This window comes from Chinchilla lanigera, unplaced genomic scaffold, assembly GCF_000276665.1.
Source record: "Chinchilla lanigera isolate Chin_1 unplaced genomic scaffold, ChiLan1.0 scaffold00014, whole genome shotgun sequence".
In the NCBI taxonomy this organism is placed as follows: Eukaryota; Metazoa; Chordata; class Mammalia; order Rodentia; family Chinchillidae; genus Chinchilla; species Chinchilla lanigera.
Genome location: NW_004955415.1, coordinates 32,055,406 through 32,074,103, shown reverse-complemented (window position 1 = coordinate 32,074,103; position 18,698 = coordinate 32,055,406). Strand labels below are relative to the sequence as shown.

Sequence of the window (18,698 nt, the reverse complement as noted above, 5' to 3'; positions counted from 1 at the left end):
ATGCAGGGAATGGACGTGGGGAAGGGACGGACACCTGTGAGAAGGGAGGGAGGCCTGGCTCGTGAGAGGAAACACCCTGAGCGGACATGTGTGCGGCTCACAACGGCAGTGTCCTTCTGGGGCCCCAAGAAACACAAGCAGGGCACAGCCTGGGAGGAGGGGAGACCCCTGCGTGCTGTCTGCAGGCTTCAGACCCGCAGACAGCCATCTAACGACATACATGAAGAATCTTCCCAAGGGCCCATGCCCCCTGCCTGCTAATTCAACTGCCAGGAGCCAGCTATAAAGCGTGGTGCACCAGGACATCTGTCCCTGCAGAATTTCCAAAGGACACACGGCTCAGAGGCTCGACGGAGACCACCGTGGGCACTGACACTGATCCTGGCATGAGGAAATCTCATATTGCCCTGTAACAAGCGTGCTTTTATTTTAAATAAGTACCTATTACATTTACACCAAAAGGAAAAGTCTCATTCCCAAAAGGAAAAGAGGCCAGAAGTCAATCAAGAACGCCGAAAACCAAGGGTGATACTACTAACAATGAAAGATGCTAAACCACTAAAAATAAGATTTTCAAAAATAGTGACATAGTGAAGTACACAATGGTCCCAATTTTTTTTTTTTTTTTTTTTTTTTTTTTTTTGAGACAGGGCCTCACTGTGTACTGCAGGCTAACCTTGAACTCACTTATGCAGTCCAGGCTCCACTGTGAGTCCAACTCACAGATCCTCCTGCCTCAGCCTAAGCACTGGGAATAGGAATACAGGCATGCACCACTATGCCTGGCTCCCATAGAGTCCAATTTTAAAAACATAAAACATGTATGAATAGATATAAATGCACAAGAAGAAAATTCACAGTAGTTATTTATGGAGGAGAATTTTGATAATTCTTATGTCCCTCTAGTTACTTACTTTGTGGTACTAGAGATGAACCCAGGGGCACACTACCATTAAGCCATATCCCCAGCCCTTTTTATTCATTTTGAGACAGAGTCTTGCTACGCTGCCAAGGCTGGCCTCCAACTTTTGATCCTCCTGCCTCAGCTTCTTGAATAGCTGCGATACAGGAGTGTGCCACCACACCCAGCTCTCATTTTGCATGTGTAGGATGAACGTGCAGGAGTCCCCTGTCCCCTTTCCCTCCTCCTCCCCCTCCCTCTTTGCAGTACCAGGAATTGAACCCAGGGCCTCATGCATGCTGGGCAAATGCTCCACCACTGAGCTGCACCTCCAGCGCCATATACCAGTCTCATAATCAGAAAAATGCCTTCTAAAACAATAGATAGATAAAAGCCTATATCTGATGGTCTCCCCAAATAACAGAACACAGTGAGCCAATGCAAGACCTTGGCCTGTGGGTCCAACAGAGTTCAGCCTCTTGGACTCTTCTTTCATGCTCAAGTGGACTCCAGCTCAAATGACAATGGTACCAAGGAGGAAGACATCCTCATGTCACTGTCACACTGCGGCATGCCATACCACCAAGGCTGGTCCTGGTGGTCCCGCACTGCTCCTCCACTGAACAAGGAATCCTCTACAGGGAAAGCAAGCCTCTAACAGTCAAGCGCAGACACCCAGGCTGGGCCAGGGAAAGATAAGAGGAAGCGGCTGGCTTGTAAGGGGGAGACAGGGGAACTGAGTATTCACTTGAAAGCCCCTCAAAAAGGCTCTAAGATCTGGACAAGTCTAAATACGGCAGCGGCAGCAGAATCGACTTTGGGGCTGGCTCAGGGAAGCGAGTGTGCACGAGTGTGTGCGTGTGAGGGACAAACAGCCCTCCTGGTTCCCATTGCTTCAATAATTCACTGTTAATCACCCAAGCCAGCCACCAGGGCTGGAGCACAGGTACCAGCTGGAGAGGCAGGCATCACTGATCCAGGAGCCCAGGATAGAAAGCATGGGGACAGCGGCCACAAGTCTCCGCAGGAGGGGCCTGGAGGCCAGGGCTTCTCAGAAGAGGGTGGCCACACACTGCTGCCGGGCAAAAGGCAAGTGGTTCCACTGAGCCCAGGCCGCTCCCTGCCAACCTGCGCTGCAGGACACCCGCCAGGCTGGTGTGCTGGGGGATCCGGAACGCAAAGGTAAGTTCAGCCGCCACATCGGCTGAGCCGAAGGGGATGTGTCCTCTGGCGGCTGTATGCACATGGACAGAAGGTGGTCGCCCCACCAAGACGGCATGCAGCAGGCACAGCCACGGGGCCAGGGAGGCCCAGGAGAGCCAGGGCACAGTCACTGTGCGCCCACCTCGTCATGGGATGCTGGGGGTGGAGGCGGCGGCGGAGAGAGCGCTTTCCCCCACCATGCTCACGCCTCACTGACGTTATGGGGAGATATGGACTTCAACAGGCTAAGACCTTTCAACCTCTAAGCCCAGAGCTTCTCACTCCATGCCAGCCTCCTTCCAGGGTTCCAGAAGCTTCTCCCACCCTTCACCCGCCAAGACTCGGCCCTCATGCCACCCCTCACACAGCACACTGCCGCTCTCCCCGCCAGGCCTTCACTAGCCCCCTCTCTGGTTTTCACACCATCGCGGGCCTTTGTGTCGCCTCAAGGACGGGCTGTCAGCTGCTCCCCATTTGAAGGTAATTCAATATTCAACATGGTTTATTGGAGCCATATAAAACTATAGGCTGGGCAAGAGGCAGACAGATGCAAAGGCAGATGAAACAGCCCCAGCTCCAGGGTCCCAGCCTCATGAGTGAACCCTGCACAGTGTGCTGTGCAAGGTGTCACGGGGGAGCTTGCTGCAGAGAATGTGCCTACTCTCTGGGAGTCAGGGCCTTGCCCGGCAGCCTGCTCACCTCGGTGGCAGACTCCACTGGTGAGACGTGGAAAGGGCCAGACCTGCCACCCGGGAACGCGCAATCTCCCTCGGGACAGGGCGCACAGGACGCCAAGGTGGCCCACTGCCCACCGTGCAGACGGGTATGACTGGGGCCCAGGCTCACGGAGCATCCCTGCGGCCGAAGCGCTTTGCTGGAGAGGAGCACAGTTCTGGAGGCCGTGCCAAGCCAGGCTGGCATCTGAGTAATTATATTAATGAATCTCTGAGTTGCAAAGTCTAATATTAGATGGTGGCTTTGGTACCATCATCCGCAGTCACCGTCCCACGTGGCCGGGACACTCCTGGGCAGCAGCACGGCTTGAACAGACCGTGTGTTCACGCACAGCAAATGTGTGTGTGGTGTTTAATTTAAAAGAAATGCATGTATTTGAAACTGTGCCCAGAGATCTGTGCTGGGCCCACTTTATAAACCATGATACCATAAATAAGTGAGAGAAATCTGGCCCGTCCTCAGGGCAGGGGCCTCTCCCTGGGTCCTAGCTCTTGGGCTGGCAATATCCTGAGGATTATTGCTCCGTGGAGCAATGCCTTTTGTGTTTGGAGCCACTGCCGCTCCCCACAGGGTTCCCCTGGGCACCGTAGGCAGGGCCCTGAGTGCAGACCCCGTGCCCTGCCTCCCCATCCATGCTCATTAGCTGTCTCTAGCTCGAGTCGAAGCTCCAAAGTCAGGCTTGACGCACACGAGGGGCAGCTACCGCCCAGCTGGTCCCCCTCAGTGGGCCAGACCGCTGCACCACCCCCACCCTGGCTATTAGCTGCGGCCAGGCGGAGGCTCACACAAATGATGACCCAGTTGGCCACGCTATGCATGTAGTCAGGGACAGAGGGCGCTAAGTCAACCACAGCCAGGTAGCAAACTAAACAGAAATGAGGCGCAGGTGAAAGAAAAAGTGTGTGCTGTGTGCCTGTGATTACAATGCGCGTCTGCTGGACAAACGGACTCTGCTAGAAATGACACCACACACCTCAGAACGAGACCTCTGTAAACCCTGTGCGGCCGACCTGTTTCATCTGTGGAGCCTCCTTAGGGGGCGTTGTCGAGCTCTGGTTGCTGGCTCTTGGGGAACCCAGTTCTTGCCCTGGTATGGGTCCCTACGGGAAGAGCTAGCCTGAAGGGCGGGGGAAGTGGGCGACTTTTGCCCTTTGGAAGCTCTTTGGTGGATGATAAGGGGTAGCTATTTGATGATTTTTACTTTTTTTTTTTTTTTTTTGACAGACGCGGGATCCACCTTGGTCCCTTGCTGCTGGGCAGGGCTTGCTCTTGCTCAGCACTGTCTTACCTCTGAGCTCTCGGAGCCCCAGGGTCTCTAGGGAAGGTCTCCCAGCCCCAGAACCCTACGCTTAGCCAATCACACCAGAGCACCGAGCTTCAAGACAGGTGCCAAAGCGGCGGTCAGATTGCCTGGCTGCCCCAAGGAGGGCAGCGCGAAGTCTGCCGACCCGCCCTGCAAGGGGGTCCTGCTCCGCTGCATGTCTGCGGCCGGGGATTGTTCATGGGGACTGCGAGCACTGGACAGATGTCCCACTACATGCCAACAGTGCCCAATCTCCACTGTGACAAACAAGCAGCTATGGACACGGGAAAGTGCTCCCCGAAGGGCACAATTACCCACGGTTGAAATCTGCTGTTCCAGGGTAACCAACCACCTGGTTTTCCAACAACTAAGGGTTTGCCAGGACAGGACAAGGGACTAAACTCAGAAAATTCCTGGGTAAACTGGGACGGACTGGTCACCAGGCTTCGCTCAGAACTAATGTCGATGTCCTCACCTGCCGACAACGTGAATCTCCTCCCCACGCAGGGCCATGACGACCAGCTCTTTACCGCCCCACGGGGAACGGCCTCTCACGCACCTAAGAGACCACAGCCTGCCTCACCTCCCCTGGCCCACAGCACTGTCCTGTCCCTCTCCTCTCCCAGGCCCCATCTCCGTGCGCCATCACTTCCACGAGGCTCTCCGAGGCCTATGCCAAATTGCTCACATATTTTTTCTGTTACGAAGGCTGACGCTGGCCTAGAACTTCTGGTGGGGGAAGTGGCCACACCCTGGGGAGAACACGACAAGGGCACAGAACTTGGGTCTGCCCCTGTTCAACTCCACTTCAGCAAGCGGCTAAGAGCCACGGAGAGGCCACCAGGGAGGGAGGTGAGAAGGCTCAGTTACCTTTTTTCCCTGATGCGTGGCTGAGGCTGGCACATGGGGCAGAGGATGGGACCCTCTGTAGGACAAAAGAGAAGAAATGCGATCCGGGGCCCTGTCGTGGGTTGGGTGGGACGTGGGAAGGCAGATGCCCTGTCTTACCACTGCCTTCCCAGGACTCCACCCAGGAGACCCTGCCCTGGTCAGCCCTAGATTCAGCACCCATCCCCTGCCCCAGCATTTTACCCATGTGCCTCCTCCTTTCAAGGGCCTCTCTTCCTTTGGTCCCCTGGGGAGCATTCCTGTTACTAAGGAAACAATGATGTCATGTGGCCGGGTGGGGCTGCAGGTCCCTCCTACCACCCCCTAACTAGGTACCATGCCCACTGACGTCACTGCTCAAAAATTTATAGCCCAGTGCGGGTATTTATAAGGTGGCTCTGGTGTGACCACATATTCTGTGTGGGGCTGGTGGCTATTTATAGCCAGAGGATATACACTTATTATACCCCTGTCTGTATTCTGGGCCACCTGTTATATAACTGCCATTATGCAATAACGCCCATTATATAATAATTATGCACTAATGGGGACATAATCTGCAGCCATAATAAGGACGCACTCCCTGAGGGCTGCCTTCACAGGCCTCCTGCAGCTTGCCTCCGGGTGGGGGGGTATCCCTTGATCTCCCTACTCCACCGCACCCAGCCCAGGCGAGTCACCAGGTGTCACCCTACTCCCAGCTGTCTCTAGCTAGCAAGCAGCATATCTCCGGGCCACACAGACCCGGTTGCAAAGCCCTCTCTGGATTCCTTCTGGTTTTTTATTTCCCCAGTCTCAGCCCTGGACTCTCACACACTCTCTTTCTCTCTGCTGTATCTTTGGGCTCAAAACAAAGATGTGCTGGAATAAATCCTTGATGGATGCTACACGTGCACGCGCGCACACACGTGCGCGCGCCAGTTTATGATGGAAGCCTCCAGGAAGCAAGGCCAGTTGGCAGAGGATCTGCTCTACACAGGGCAGCACCCTCACCAGCCAGGGAAGATCTGGGAAGCTGGTCCCAGAGGCCAGGCACCCAGCACCAAGCTGGGCACAGCCACAGGGACTCTTCTTGGTGGCCCCGCCTCCACCTGGTGCCCGGACAAGTGGCAAGTGGTGAGGTCACAGGGCAGGTTGATGCCGCAGCCCTGACTTCCACTGTGACTCAGGGCTGCACTGTCCCAGGAATGGCGCAGGGCAGACACCAACACATGCTCCACTGTTCACACTTCTCCCAGGGAGGACAAGCTGAAATTGTCACCCCAGGGGAAAAGAGGACAGGGGCACTGGCTGCGCATCTGATGACATGGCACCGGTACATAGGCAAGGGTGGGAAAAGTTGAGACCACAGTGGAACTTCACAGAGCCAATCCAATTAGCCCAAACATACTGTCTGCTCTTAAAATAGATATCGCTATATTTAAAAGTTACTTGATATATAAATTGATGAAAAAATGCAAAGAACTGACATGGATCTGTCAAGAGAGGCTCTTGCAGACACGGAGGGTGACTTGAGGAGGCCGTCTGTCTCTTACACTCCTCTATTGTTTAAATTTTCGGGGTATGTTTTACTATTACAATTTAAAAATCTAGTATGTCATTTAAAGAGAGTCCTGCTTAGAGCTGGCTGGGACAGTTTTGGTCTCTTCGTCCCACACTGCAGGGGGCTTGGTGGGGCCTGCGGAGTCACCAGCTCCCTGCGCAGGCCTGGGTCAGCACAACAGCAGACCCTGTCCCAGCCAGGCCTCAGGTCAGCAGCCTAGCATGGAATGAGCGCTTAGCACAGACTCAAAGCCTGAGCACTTAGCACAGACTCAAAGCCGGCTTCTCATTCCCCCACCGGAGAACAGAACACAGGTGGGGTCCTGAGCACAGCCTGCGTCCACCTAGGTCAGGCTGTCCAGACAGGGAAACAGCACAGGACACGCAAGGGAACAGCCAAGGCTCCAAAGCACAGTCTCCGTGCACTGAAGGTAAGTGAGGCCCTACCCCGGAGGAGAGGCAGCGGTAAAGCAGTACTCCTCCGAATCCCTGATTCTTCCAGGCCTGAGGTTCTCTGCTGAGGGTGATCCTGTCTCCCGGGGACAATAGTAGACATCTAGAAACTGTCTTGATTGTCAGTCACACTGGGGAGGCAGGGGTGACTGGAAGTTACCGGGCTGAGGCAGAGATGCTGCTAGCCACTCCTGACGCCCAGTGTGGCGCTCCATGACACGGAACCACCTCGCCTGAGAATCAGCAGGGCCATACTGAGGAAGCCCTGCCCTGGGCCACTGGGAGTAGATAGAGGGAAGCCCTTCTTGTCCTACCCATGAAGGCAGAGTGCAATCTCAACCAAGAGCCAGCCTCTCCCACGACCCGGCCCCGGGCATGTCGGGAGAATCTGTATATGTACAACTTCAGAATTTTCAACTTTAAGGCCACATAGTTCAGTGGTAGAGTACTTGCCTAGCATGTGCAAGGTCCCGGGTTTGATCATTAGCACTGGAGGAAAAGAAGTAAAGAAGGGAAAAAGGGAAGGAGAGAAAGGAAAAGGGGGAAAGGGAAAGGGGAAGGAAAAGGGTGACTCTATGGGAAGAAGCATAAGTGGTAAAGAATCAATTAGGATTATTGCAAAACTTGCAGCGATCCTCCGAATAATTAGGATAATTGCATTCATCTTTATTTCAAAGTATGATTCTAAGCAGACTCCTCAAAAAAGGACACAATAGAGCAAGGATCAGGGATCCCAAAGTCTGACCAAGCCTGCTTGACCTGGGCCTCACCGCCCTGCATGTTCCACCTGCACAGGGCACAGGGCACAGGGCACAGGGCAGGGCGGGCAGGCCTGTCCCGGCTGCAGGGCAGTGTGGTAAGAACTGAGCTGGCACGGCAGGGCGGGCGGTCCAGACAGCCAGCCATGGCCTCGCCTCTGCTCATGCTTCTCTAGGTTCTAGGCAGAGAGCTGGAGGGAGGGTTGAGGACAGTGCGAGGTGCTGTTCTCTCTCTCTCTGCCCCACACACTCGGCGGCTGGGGGAGCCCCTGAGCGGAGCCAGAGCTGGGCTCCAGCCCTCCGGGAAGCTGTGGAGACCACAGAGATGGCGCTGCTCCCACTGGGACCAGGAGGCTTTCTCCCGGGAGACCCTACCAAGGCCTGGAATGAAGGTGAAGTCCAAAGGGCTCTGAGGCCCTCAGGCTGGGGTGCCAGGCCCCGGAACCAGGATCCAGCCCCTTCTGCAGAAACCCATCGAGCGTCCTGAGTCCCCTGGCACTGCTGCATCTGGGTTCTCGCCTCTGTGTGAAGGATAGAAGAGTACCTGCCCTGCTTGTATCACTCAGCCATTGTGAGGAGGAAATCAGCCCTGCCAGGCTGCAAGGGCTCAGTCAGCTGACAAAAATGAGCTAAATCCTCACCGTCTTTCAAGGGTCTGCAGGATCTACCTGGCGCAGGTCAGCCAGGTCATCTTCCAGGAAGCCGCCTGGTCCCTGGGTCTGAGTCGCTGATCTCTCCTTCCACACAGAGACCGCCCCCCCGAAGGTGTCACCTGGGTACATACATTCCCAGCCAGGAGCACAGCCTAAAACCAGAATCTTCATGGGAATGAGGGAAGTTAGGAACATATGGGGAGGGTTTGGTCTGCTGCTACGGCCATGCTGAGTCTTCAGGGAAGAAACAGAATTAAAGCGGGGGACAGTCTCCTCCTCCCAGCAACAGGGACACACCGTTGGGACCGCGGACAGGCAGGTGCCCTGTAAGCTAGTGCACATCCCACAAGTAACAGCAAATGGAGGACCTGGCCCTGGGGTGGAACTGGTGTGCCCTGCCATCGCTGAGACAGCGACAATGGAGAGACGAGCCAGAACACCCCGAGTGACAGGCCATGGCAGCGGGCGGGGGAACTACTCACTTGGGAGACAGGGCCACAAGGGACAACCCCAAAATACATTTTTTAAAAATCAGTGTGAGTGCCCGTGTAGATAACGTAAAGAACCCAGACACCCGAGGGTAAAAGCCAGTCCAGCCAAACCTCCCCGCCCCAGCCCCTCCGCCTTCTGGGACCCTGTTCTAATGCCAACAACCCTTCGGCTCAAACATGCTTAAAATGGCGACGGCGGCCTGCAGGGCCAGGCGTTTGTCGTGCTGTTTTCCGCGGTGCCCTTGGTGCCAAGAAAAACCTATCATCAGAAATGCCATCAGCTATATTTATCTATCTCTCAGCCCCCCAGCCTCCTCCTCCCGTCTGCCAACCAGGCCCTGCGGAGCCCCCCCTCACCCAGTGGGCACACGTCCCTGTTGCTGATGCCCGTGACCACCTGCCCAAGCCGCAGTCTCCGCCGCGCTCCTCTGAGCCCCGACAGTCAGGCCTTGGTCCCTGTAACCAGCAGGGCGTCTCACTGGTGCGGCCGAGTGGCCCTCCTGGGTCTCAGGGTGTCAGCCGTCCCAGGCCTCAGGCAAGGGTGGCCCTCTGCCTCTCTTCAGCCGGGGTCCTCGGCAATGCCAGCCTGCCTGGAGTTCTAGCCGAGGACAGGCCTGAGGCCTCCGGGCACCATTCCAAGGTGACGCCTGGCCGCTAGCTAGGGAGACCTCTCACCCCTCTGCTCCCTCGATCCCATCCCTGGGGCACCAAGCCAGGAACCAGCCTAGAGGCTCCAAGAATCTCCAAAAAGGGTGTAGGCTAGAAAGAACCCCACACACACACATCCTTTGCAGCTGACTGTGAAGGACAGGGTAGAATCTGGGGCACAAATGGGAAAATGGCAAGGTGAAGTTCACAATCACTCCCGTCCACAGCTGTGACAAGTTCTCTGCAGGTACAAGTGGGACTGTCACTGGGTACCAAGCTCTTCTCTGCCCCAGCTGCAGGCTCCCCTGAGCCTCCCCACCCTCAGGTCCAACACAGAAGAACTGCCGGATCAACGTTTGCACCGTGGATCAACAGCTACATCCCAAACCTCCTTGCACCGCTTTGGGGCACCCCTGCTGCCCCCCGCCCCCGCTGCTCCCAGAAAGCTGCTCGCCTCCGCGTCCCCAACTAAGAAAGGAGTTCCAGGGAGCCAACTCCTCTGAGAATGAAGCAACCCAAATAAAAATTTTAAAACCCAGAAGCTCTTTTTCTCTCCTGCCCCCCTCCCCCTCTGCTGGCAAATGAAAACAAACAAGAAATCAAAGAGGCCTTTTGTGCGAGCACTGCGCTGACACGGCTGGGGCCTTTGAAAAGACTTCTGAATCGGACACTGAAGGATAAAATAACTGAAGCGTGGCAGCTCCTGAGACAGGGGAGGCGGGACGGACAGGCGAAAAGAAAGAGGGGTGGGGAGGCAGCCACCTTCTCGAGCAGAAAGGGGGACACTGCACTGGTCCCTCTGCCCAGCTGTGCAGGACGCCAGAACAGAGTGAGAATGCGGTGCTGGCCTCACTGCCCCCTGACCTCTCCTCGTCTGGCCCCAGCCTCTGTGACACTAGAGTGGACAATTCCCACTTGCCTCCCGCTTCCCGTGCCCCAGAGGATGCCTACAAGTCTGGCCTCCCTGCACTACGGCTCCTGCAGGTTCCTGCCCACAGGACGGAGCTTTCTAGAAGCCATCACCAGGCCTCCTTCCACAACCAGTGTGGCCGAGAAGGATTTGCTTCTTCTTAGAGGTCCAGGCGCCCTGAGGCCAAGCCTTGCCTAGGGGAGGGTCGCTAAATGCGCACTTCATGGATAAAGGAAATTCTCCATCCTCTGGCTGTGCCAGGAAACAAACCAAATCCTCTGGGAGTCTTGTGCGCTTCTGGACCCCAGCCCTGTTGCTGCAGAGTGTCCCACTTCCTCCGGGCCAGCCAGGAGCGCGGCTGGTCACCATGCCATAATTATGGGCTGGCCACCCAGCCCGATCTGGCCGGTTCACCACGTGCACCAGGGCCCAAGCTAGACAAGGGCGACTTTTTCCTCCTCGAGCTACAGCCTCCCCTTCGGCCAGCAGAGCCAGCGCTTCACCAAGAACTCCGTGCATGCGGGCAGCAGGGGCCACAGGCTGGTTGGGTAGACAGCACGACACACATGGGAGTCTGAGGACCAGTCAGGGCAGTCCTGCTGCGCCCTATAGGGTCAGGGCTGGCTCCTAAAAGAGTCCAGTCTGAGCCTCCTTATCCTGCCACACCACCCAGTTTCACTAACAGATACAGAAGGCTGGAGCACAGGCGTCTTGGGCTGGCTTCACGAACGTGTAACCTCTGCAGTAGCGCAGGCCCAGCACTAGGTTTGACACCCTGTTGCCATGTTCTTAATAACTGAGAACAAGGAGCCCTGCGCTTTCATTCTGCTGTGGGCCCTGCACGTTACACGGGAAGGCCCTAAGAACGATGGCGCCCACGGTGAGCTGGGATCTGGTTGTGCTTAGAGCGTCTGTGTTCAATTCTACACGCTCCAGTTTAAGAAGTCCTTGTGCCAGGACAAACCAGAGGGCCTCCAGGAGGCGGGAACCCAAATGGCAAGGGCACTAGGAGCCATGTCACGTGTGGGAGGCAGAAGACTAGAGACACGAGCCTGGAGAGGAGACGACTTCCCGGGGACAGGGAGAGGAGAGGACAGACCAGTGAGAGTGCCTTCCATGAAAGGCTATGGTGCCACAGAAAAATCAGCTTGCACCTGGGTTGCTGCTTACGGTTTTTTTTGTTTGTTTGTTTTTTTGGTACTGGGAATCGAACTCACGACCTTGTGCTTGCCAGGCAGGCGCTTGTGCTGCTGAGTTATATCCCCAGCCCTTAAGTCTTTTTATGTCTTTTTATTTGTTTGTTTGGTTTTGTTTTGTTTTGGGTTGCTGCTTAAGGCAGAAACCAGAGCAACAGGTAAGGGTGGTGGGAAGACACGCTGGGCCCACTGAATTACCAGGCATCCCCGTCCCAGCTGCTGTCTTCTGCCTGCCTGCTCCCTGCCGATCTGTCCCTCTGGGCTGGCCCTACCCTGCAAGCCATTCTCTGAGCAAGAGGGACACCAACATGTTACAGTCACACAGCGCTGACCTTTGAACAGCAGCAGCATCGCTTCCAGGACATTCTGAAGGGGACCGGGCATTGGATTAAAAGGGAATCCCTACATTTTGCTCATTTCACTAATCAGGGTTCTAGGTTCTACAGTCTTTGCCAGCCCTGGCCCCAGATGGAGCTGCCTCAAAGACACAGACCAGTGGCATTTCTGGACCTTGAAAAAGGAGAAGATGGGCATGGTGGCACAGGGTCCACATAGGGGGACCTCAGGAGGGCAGCTGCACTCCTGTGGCCTCTCCTGCACACCAGTGTCATACCAGAGATGCCAGATGGGCCTGGCATCCAGCAGAGGCTTGACAGGCCTCACTGGCATGGCCCATCTTGGCAGGGCAGACACAGCCAAATGATGCCCTCCACCACTGGGAAAGGATGCACGCAAGAACCCTCCCTTGGACCTGAGAAACAGCACCCACTGCCAAGAAGGACCCTGGCCCGGCCCGAGCACAGAGAACTGAAACCAGAAGAGCGACTTCACACTTCAAAAAGTTCCCTTTGACAAACTCCCAGGCGCTAACCCATTTCCCGCAATGGGTAAGGCCAAGTCCAGCTGCTCCAGCCCTGGAAAATCTCCACTCAGGGCTTCACACTGCAATGCTCAGGGCAGCGCAGTCTGCAGAGCTGGCTGGGGAAACCTCAGGACAAATGATGCAGCTCCCCAGCAGCAGAAGCAGCAACTACAACAACCACCAGAAGAGAAACCAACACTGAGCAGGAGAAAGATGACGACAACAGAGGCCACAATGCCAAGGCCGCCAATGACCACCACCCTTGCAACGCCTCAACCATGTTTTCTGGATCCTCATTCAGACAAACTATAAGCCAAAGCTAGGTGATTATTAGGGCAACAGGACATTAACTGGGTATCCTATGCTACTAGAGAAACTGTTATCCAGGCACAGGGGAGCAAGTCTGTAGTCCCAGGTGCCCATGAGGGTGAGGAAATAGGGTCACTAGTGCCCAGGAGTTTGAGACCAGCTTGAGCAACACAGGGAAACCCCATCTCACTGGGCGACAGGCAGGAAGGAAGAAAGGAAGGAAGAGAAGAAGGAAGGGAAGAAAGGGGAAGAGGGGAGGAGAAAGGACAAGAGGAAGAAAAGAAGAAGGCGAAAGAGCTAGAGATAGAGAAAGAAAGGAAGGGAAGGACTGTTGCTTTTTCCCTAAGTATGGTAGCATTTGTCCTTAGGCATGTGCACAGAAACGTTTACCATCAAAAGGCTATGACGCCTGGATTTCTTCTAGACAACCCAGTGCTGGGGAAGTGGGGGACAGGAGATGGAGCCTGGCCCTGAGCTGGTGCCAGTAAAGGAAGAAGCTACCACCCAAATACCCGGGTTTGATGGGCTTCCACAGTGACCCCGCTGGAGAGAGCTGACAGGGAGACAGTTCCATTCAGCTGTTCACCCAAAACATTTTACTAGTTTTGGGCTTTTCTGTCTTTCCCAGGACCAGAGCCTAGGGTCAGGGAAGGTCTGCAGGAGCTCTAGGGATGATCTAGCATTACTCCCAGGCCTGCTTGGCTGCCCAGGCTCACACGAGCAGACTCCTGCCTCTCACTCTGCTCCCCTGCCAGGCCACCTGCCCTGGGACACTGCTTTTGGATGGAAGGACATCACCAGGAAATGCTGTCCTCCCATCTGTGGCAGGACTCTCTGACCGTGCCATGCCTCAACTTCCTTTCCTTTTTTTTTTTTTTTTTTATGTGAGACCGGGTCTCAATATATAATTCAGGCTGGCCTTGAACTCATTTATGCAGCCCAGGCTGGCCTCGAACTCAAGGCAATCCTCCTGCCTCAGTCTCTCGAGTGCTGGGATTACCGATGTGGACCACCATGCCTGGCTCAACTTCCTTCCTAAAGGCAGAGAGATGCATGGTGAGACTCTTCCCTGGCTGAGAGATCAGATTTTTTGGACCCCACATTCTGGGAGTGGAGCTCCTGAAGCCATATGTACACATCCTTTATTCCTCTAAACTATGTCATCTCTTGAAGCCTTATCTGGGCCGTAACAAGGGTCTGTGATGGCCATGAGTGACAACGGCAGCTGGGAGCAAAGCCACATCCCCACATTCGCCACGAGGTCAGGCTATGATCAAGCCCAGCATCACTGCTCAGCCCAGACCTGACGCTTTAGTGATTCTTTTGCTTTTTGCTTTTGTTTGTTTGTTGCAATACTACTGAGAATCAAATCCAGTGCCTTTACACTGAGCTACACCTTAGCCCTTTTTATTTTGAGACAGGGCTGTGATAAGTTGCCAAATTGCCCACCTAAGCTCAAACTTCTGATCCTCCTGCCTCAGTCTCCCTGAGTGCTGGCATTACAGCATGTGCCACTATGCCTGGTTTCTTCGGCCCAGCTGTAAGGGAGGAAAAACTAATCCTGTCAGAGTCCAAAACTGTTCTTGCCTGAGTTCCAGCCACCCTGGCCTCTGCCCCACTTATTATCCTGGGAAGGAGCAAGCGGTGGCTCTGCCGGGGATATCCAAAGGGCCAGGACTCAGAGAAGGTGACGCCAAGGAACCGACACTGTGGGGTGGCTCAGCCAGGGAAAGGCATTTTCCAGCAAACCGGTGGCTCTGGGGGACGCTGCGCCTGCACGGCGCCATCGCAAGACCTCTGCCAATGCCAAGGAAGAAAAGCACGGGGCCGCCCCGACGCTCCCACATTTTCTTTGGAAAGGCACACTCAAATTCCAGCAATCCTAGCAAGAAGAATCCTACGTTCACTCACACTATGTGGAATCTGGGGCCCGAGTTAGAGAAAATATTTCCTCAGTTTTCTCCTCGCAGTGCAGAGATCGGCCTCAGCCGGGACAGAGGTGGCTTTGGCCACATGAGCCAGGATATGAATTCACTCATATTCCTGGGTGAGTGATCTCACTACTGGAGGCTGGGGGCATTGCTTCCCTGACACCTGCCTGGTCAGTCTGGGACCCAGGAGACTGGCCAGGAAACGGTCCTCTTCATCACACGCACTTCCTCCGACCTCAGCCCTACGCTGGCTGGCAGCAGTCAAGAATTTGGCCTAAAATAAGAGACCAGGGAAGCCACTCAACTACAGGGTCCAGACAGAGAGAGAGGAGGAAGCCCGCCAAGGAGGAAGTATTGATTTTTGTCGCAGATGCTCTTGGACTCCGAATTCTAAAACCGGAAGATGGAGAATCCCCTTGTGGGAAGCTATCTGATGGACACCCTGGCAAGCTCTGGGCTCCAACAGTCCCCAGACCCCTCCAACAGCCCCAGTGCACACCCTCCCGACAAGAGACTAAGAGGTAACTTTTCCCTCTTACTCTCTTCCAGAAAGATAAATGATAAAAAGAAAAAAATATGCAAGCTGAGGCACGAAGGAGTGGCCCCTGGGCCTTTTGTATGAGGGGTGATGACAGTCACAGATGCAGGCCCAGAAAGATCCACAGAGGTAGGCAGGGCCTAGGGCAATGTCCACTGCCCCCAGCCAGTCCCCAAAGCCACCTCTTAGAACAGAATGAGAAGCCAAACGTGGTGGTGCACTCCTGTAATCCCAGCACGGGAGGCTGAGGCAGAAGGATCACAGTGAATTCAAAGCCAGCCTGGGCTACATAGTGAATTCAAGGCCACCTTGAATTGCATAGCAAGACCCTGTCTCTAAAAACAAAAACAAAATCAAAACAGAGAGAGAAGGGACACAAGGAGAGAGCTGAAATGCCACTTTTTCCTCCCTAGAGCTCTCCAGCATATACCCGTGATGGTCACTCACAGAGAGAAAAATTATGTTTGTGAAAGCAACTCTCCCCCCTTTATTTCTGGGTGCAGTTGTATCATTCCCAACTTCCCCAAGGGGCAAGGGGGTGACCACAGCAGTTGTGAGTCACTTTTCTTTTTTGTGAATGGACAGGAAGGAAGACACAGAGACACACTCACAGGAAAGGACATTTGTGAGAGTTGACAAGAAGCCACATTCTCTCACATTCACATAAAGAAGGAAGAAGGGAAACGAGAGGGGGGGAAAACTGGAATGGTGGAAAGGGAAACACACACACACACACACACACACGCACGCACACACACAGAAAGGTTTGGTAGCCCTCTCATTACAAGTTGGTTGGGCATAATGTAAACACTTCTGCCTTGCTTAATCACAGAGTGCTGCCCGTTTAGGTTTCAAAGGCGGCAGTAAATTGGGCGTAGCTGAGTGGAGGCTAAAAATTAACCAGCCATCTCTGTTTCAATTTGTAAGAAAACAAAAGCAGAAAGAAATTATAAAAAGGGAAAGGAGAAAGGGGAAATATAAAAAGGACCGAAGGAGGAGAACGAAGCCAGACCGACCTAAAATGCAGGGTGAGGCTGGAAAAGCAAAGCGGAAAAGTAAAACTACTTGGAAGACAAAAGGGAAAGGAGGTTTTAAAGGTTTTGTTTGCTTAAGACCTCGTCCCCAGCCACCGCTCCTGCTAGGCCTGCTCTCCACTAGGCGGATTCGGTCGGGGCACCCATCCTGGGGCCGCAACATCCTGGGGTCTCGCCACTTCTGCCAACCAAGGTGAGGGGGAGCAGCCCAAGGGAGCTCCGCTTGCTTCCTCTCTCTCTCTATGAAATCAAATTACTTTCATGCTTTCCAAATCCCAATCCCAGCCAACACAGCTCCCGCCTGGGCATCTGGGCCCCAGAACCTGCCCACGGCTGGCTGCCTCCTCTCCTCTTTTCTGTTTGTTCAGTCTCCTCCAAGGGGATTTCGCATGCCCCTCTCTCCACCGAACTGCTGCCCACCCGGCTGGTGCCAAATCCGGCTTTTCCCGGGACTCGTGGCGAAGCCTCAGGAAAGCCAGCACCTGCTCTCTGACCCTCCCTCTGAGTCATTGCAAATGAGAGCAAAGATTGATCTTTCTGTCAGCCTCAAACTCTCACCCTCACAGATAATTGTGGGGACATCCTGGCCCCATCCTAAGCACCGCCGCGTCTTCCGGACCAGTAAGTCCCCCAAAGATGCAGATGGACAGAGTGGGTATCACAGCAAGGAGGCCAAGGAAGGAGAACAGAGCCGGTGGCGGGAGACAGAGAAGGGAAGAGAGAAAAGGCACGCATCAAACTGAATGTGATGTGCACGATGCAGGCCCCAGCAGGACAGCCGGGGTACTGGCTAGGCCCATGGCGTGTTATCCTTTACAATAAGAGGAACAATAAACACAGCAAATGCCAGCAAGAAAAATCAAATGGGGGGAGAAAGGTTGAGAGCAACCTACCCGGAGTGTGGACAAAGTAAGCCAGATAAAGATCCAGTTCTTTGATTGTGACTCCAATGTGATGTGGCTGGACGCACAGGCCGGGGTTCGAGCACTGGGGCGACTTGTAGAGCCGCTCCCCATCAGTACTTTCCAGGGGGATCCCCTTAAACAAAATCACCATGACCAGGTCCAGCCGCCACACCTTGTCAGCCTGGCGCAGGCAGTCAATCCGCCGGATCTTGCCCTTCTGGTCGGGGTTGGAGAGCACGCAGCAGGGGGGCTTCTTGCCCGTGATGGTCAGCACAAAGTCCTCACGGAACTCGGGCCGGATGTCTTTGCGCAGCTTGGCCAGCAGCCGGGATGCCCACTTCTGCTTGATCTCAGGCTTCTCGCCCAGCAGCTCGTCCTTCACCGCCCGCTCCTCGTCCTTCGACATCCGCTTCTCGTGCTTCTTGAAGTACTTGCGCTTCCGCGCCTGCAGGTTGAACCAGGTGTAGGAGAAGGCGCGGACGTGAGGCAGCAGCGCCTCGATGAACGGGTGGAACTCATCCTGCAGGCGGCAAGCCGGGAGCATGCGGGGCGAGGGAGGACGGGAGGAGGGGAAGACGGGATGAGGGGGAAAGAGAGAAGGAGAAAAGCAGCGTTAGAAGGGGGGGCACGAAGAAAACCGCCTTCTCCTCCTCCTCCCTCCCCCCAACAATTTTCTCTCGTGATTGTTCTACAAAAGTGTGGTTTGAAGTCACCACCAGCTTCGCCAGCCGCTTGCTCCCATCTCAGCCTCAGCAGCAGACAGAGGCACCAGGAGCCCGTCCACACACCTATTCTGTCTCTCTCCCTCTCTCTCCCTCACTCACTCACACACACGCGCACACAGACAACACTGCCATCCACACACACACACGCTGCTGGTCTCCCCGCCAGGCTCTGTCGCGCCCATGACATCTCCATGTTCGATCGCAGCCGTGAACTCGTGTCAGTGCCGGTGGAGGCTCGCAAGGGGCACGCAGGGGCCAACTCCTATCCCTGCCCGGACACTGGCCCGCTCTGGCTGCCCCAGAAGACTAGGATGACATCCGCGAGCAATCAAGGAACCGGCTCTGGAGTCCCTCTCTCAGGCTGTTTTCATTTTCTTTTCTCCTGATACAGTTGGAACATCCACCCCAGCATTTTTTAATCAGACCTAAATCCTAAATATGTGATTTCAGCTTTGTTATCAACACCGATACTAATGTTAATCACAGTACTAATGAACAAAACACTTCTTGTTAGCACAAATAAGGTGGTTGTCTCGGCCACATCAGGGTTAAAGCTACACAGGTCGGCTTGCGGCCCCTTCCCCAGCCTCCCACGACCCTTCACCCTCTTTCCCACTCAGTCAGGTGACAGAGGGCTGGGCTCTCGGCTTTTGGCTTTTTTTTTTTTTTTTTTGCTTGTTTTGAAGTTAAATAATTGATTTCTGTTTACAAAA

At 54.7% G+C, this 18,698-nt stretch overlaps 1 protein-coding gene across 1 annotated transcript in view; it reads right to left on the bottom strand.

Moving 5' to 3' along the window:
* Positions 1 to 18,178, bottom strand: part of Nfix (nuclear factor I/X (CCAAT-binding transcription factor)) — a gene marked incomplete in the record, with an annotated part of 65,686 nt that extends 47,508 nt beyond the window's left edge. The window contains 2 exon segments of the mRNA XM_005381046.2: positions 17,249 to 17,780; positions 18,128 to 18,178. Coding sequence (XP_005381103.1) covers positions 17,249 to 17,780; positions 18,128 to 18,178 — 583 coding nt within the window.
* Positions 18,179 to 18,698: the final 520 nt, after the last annotated feature.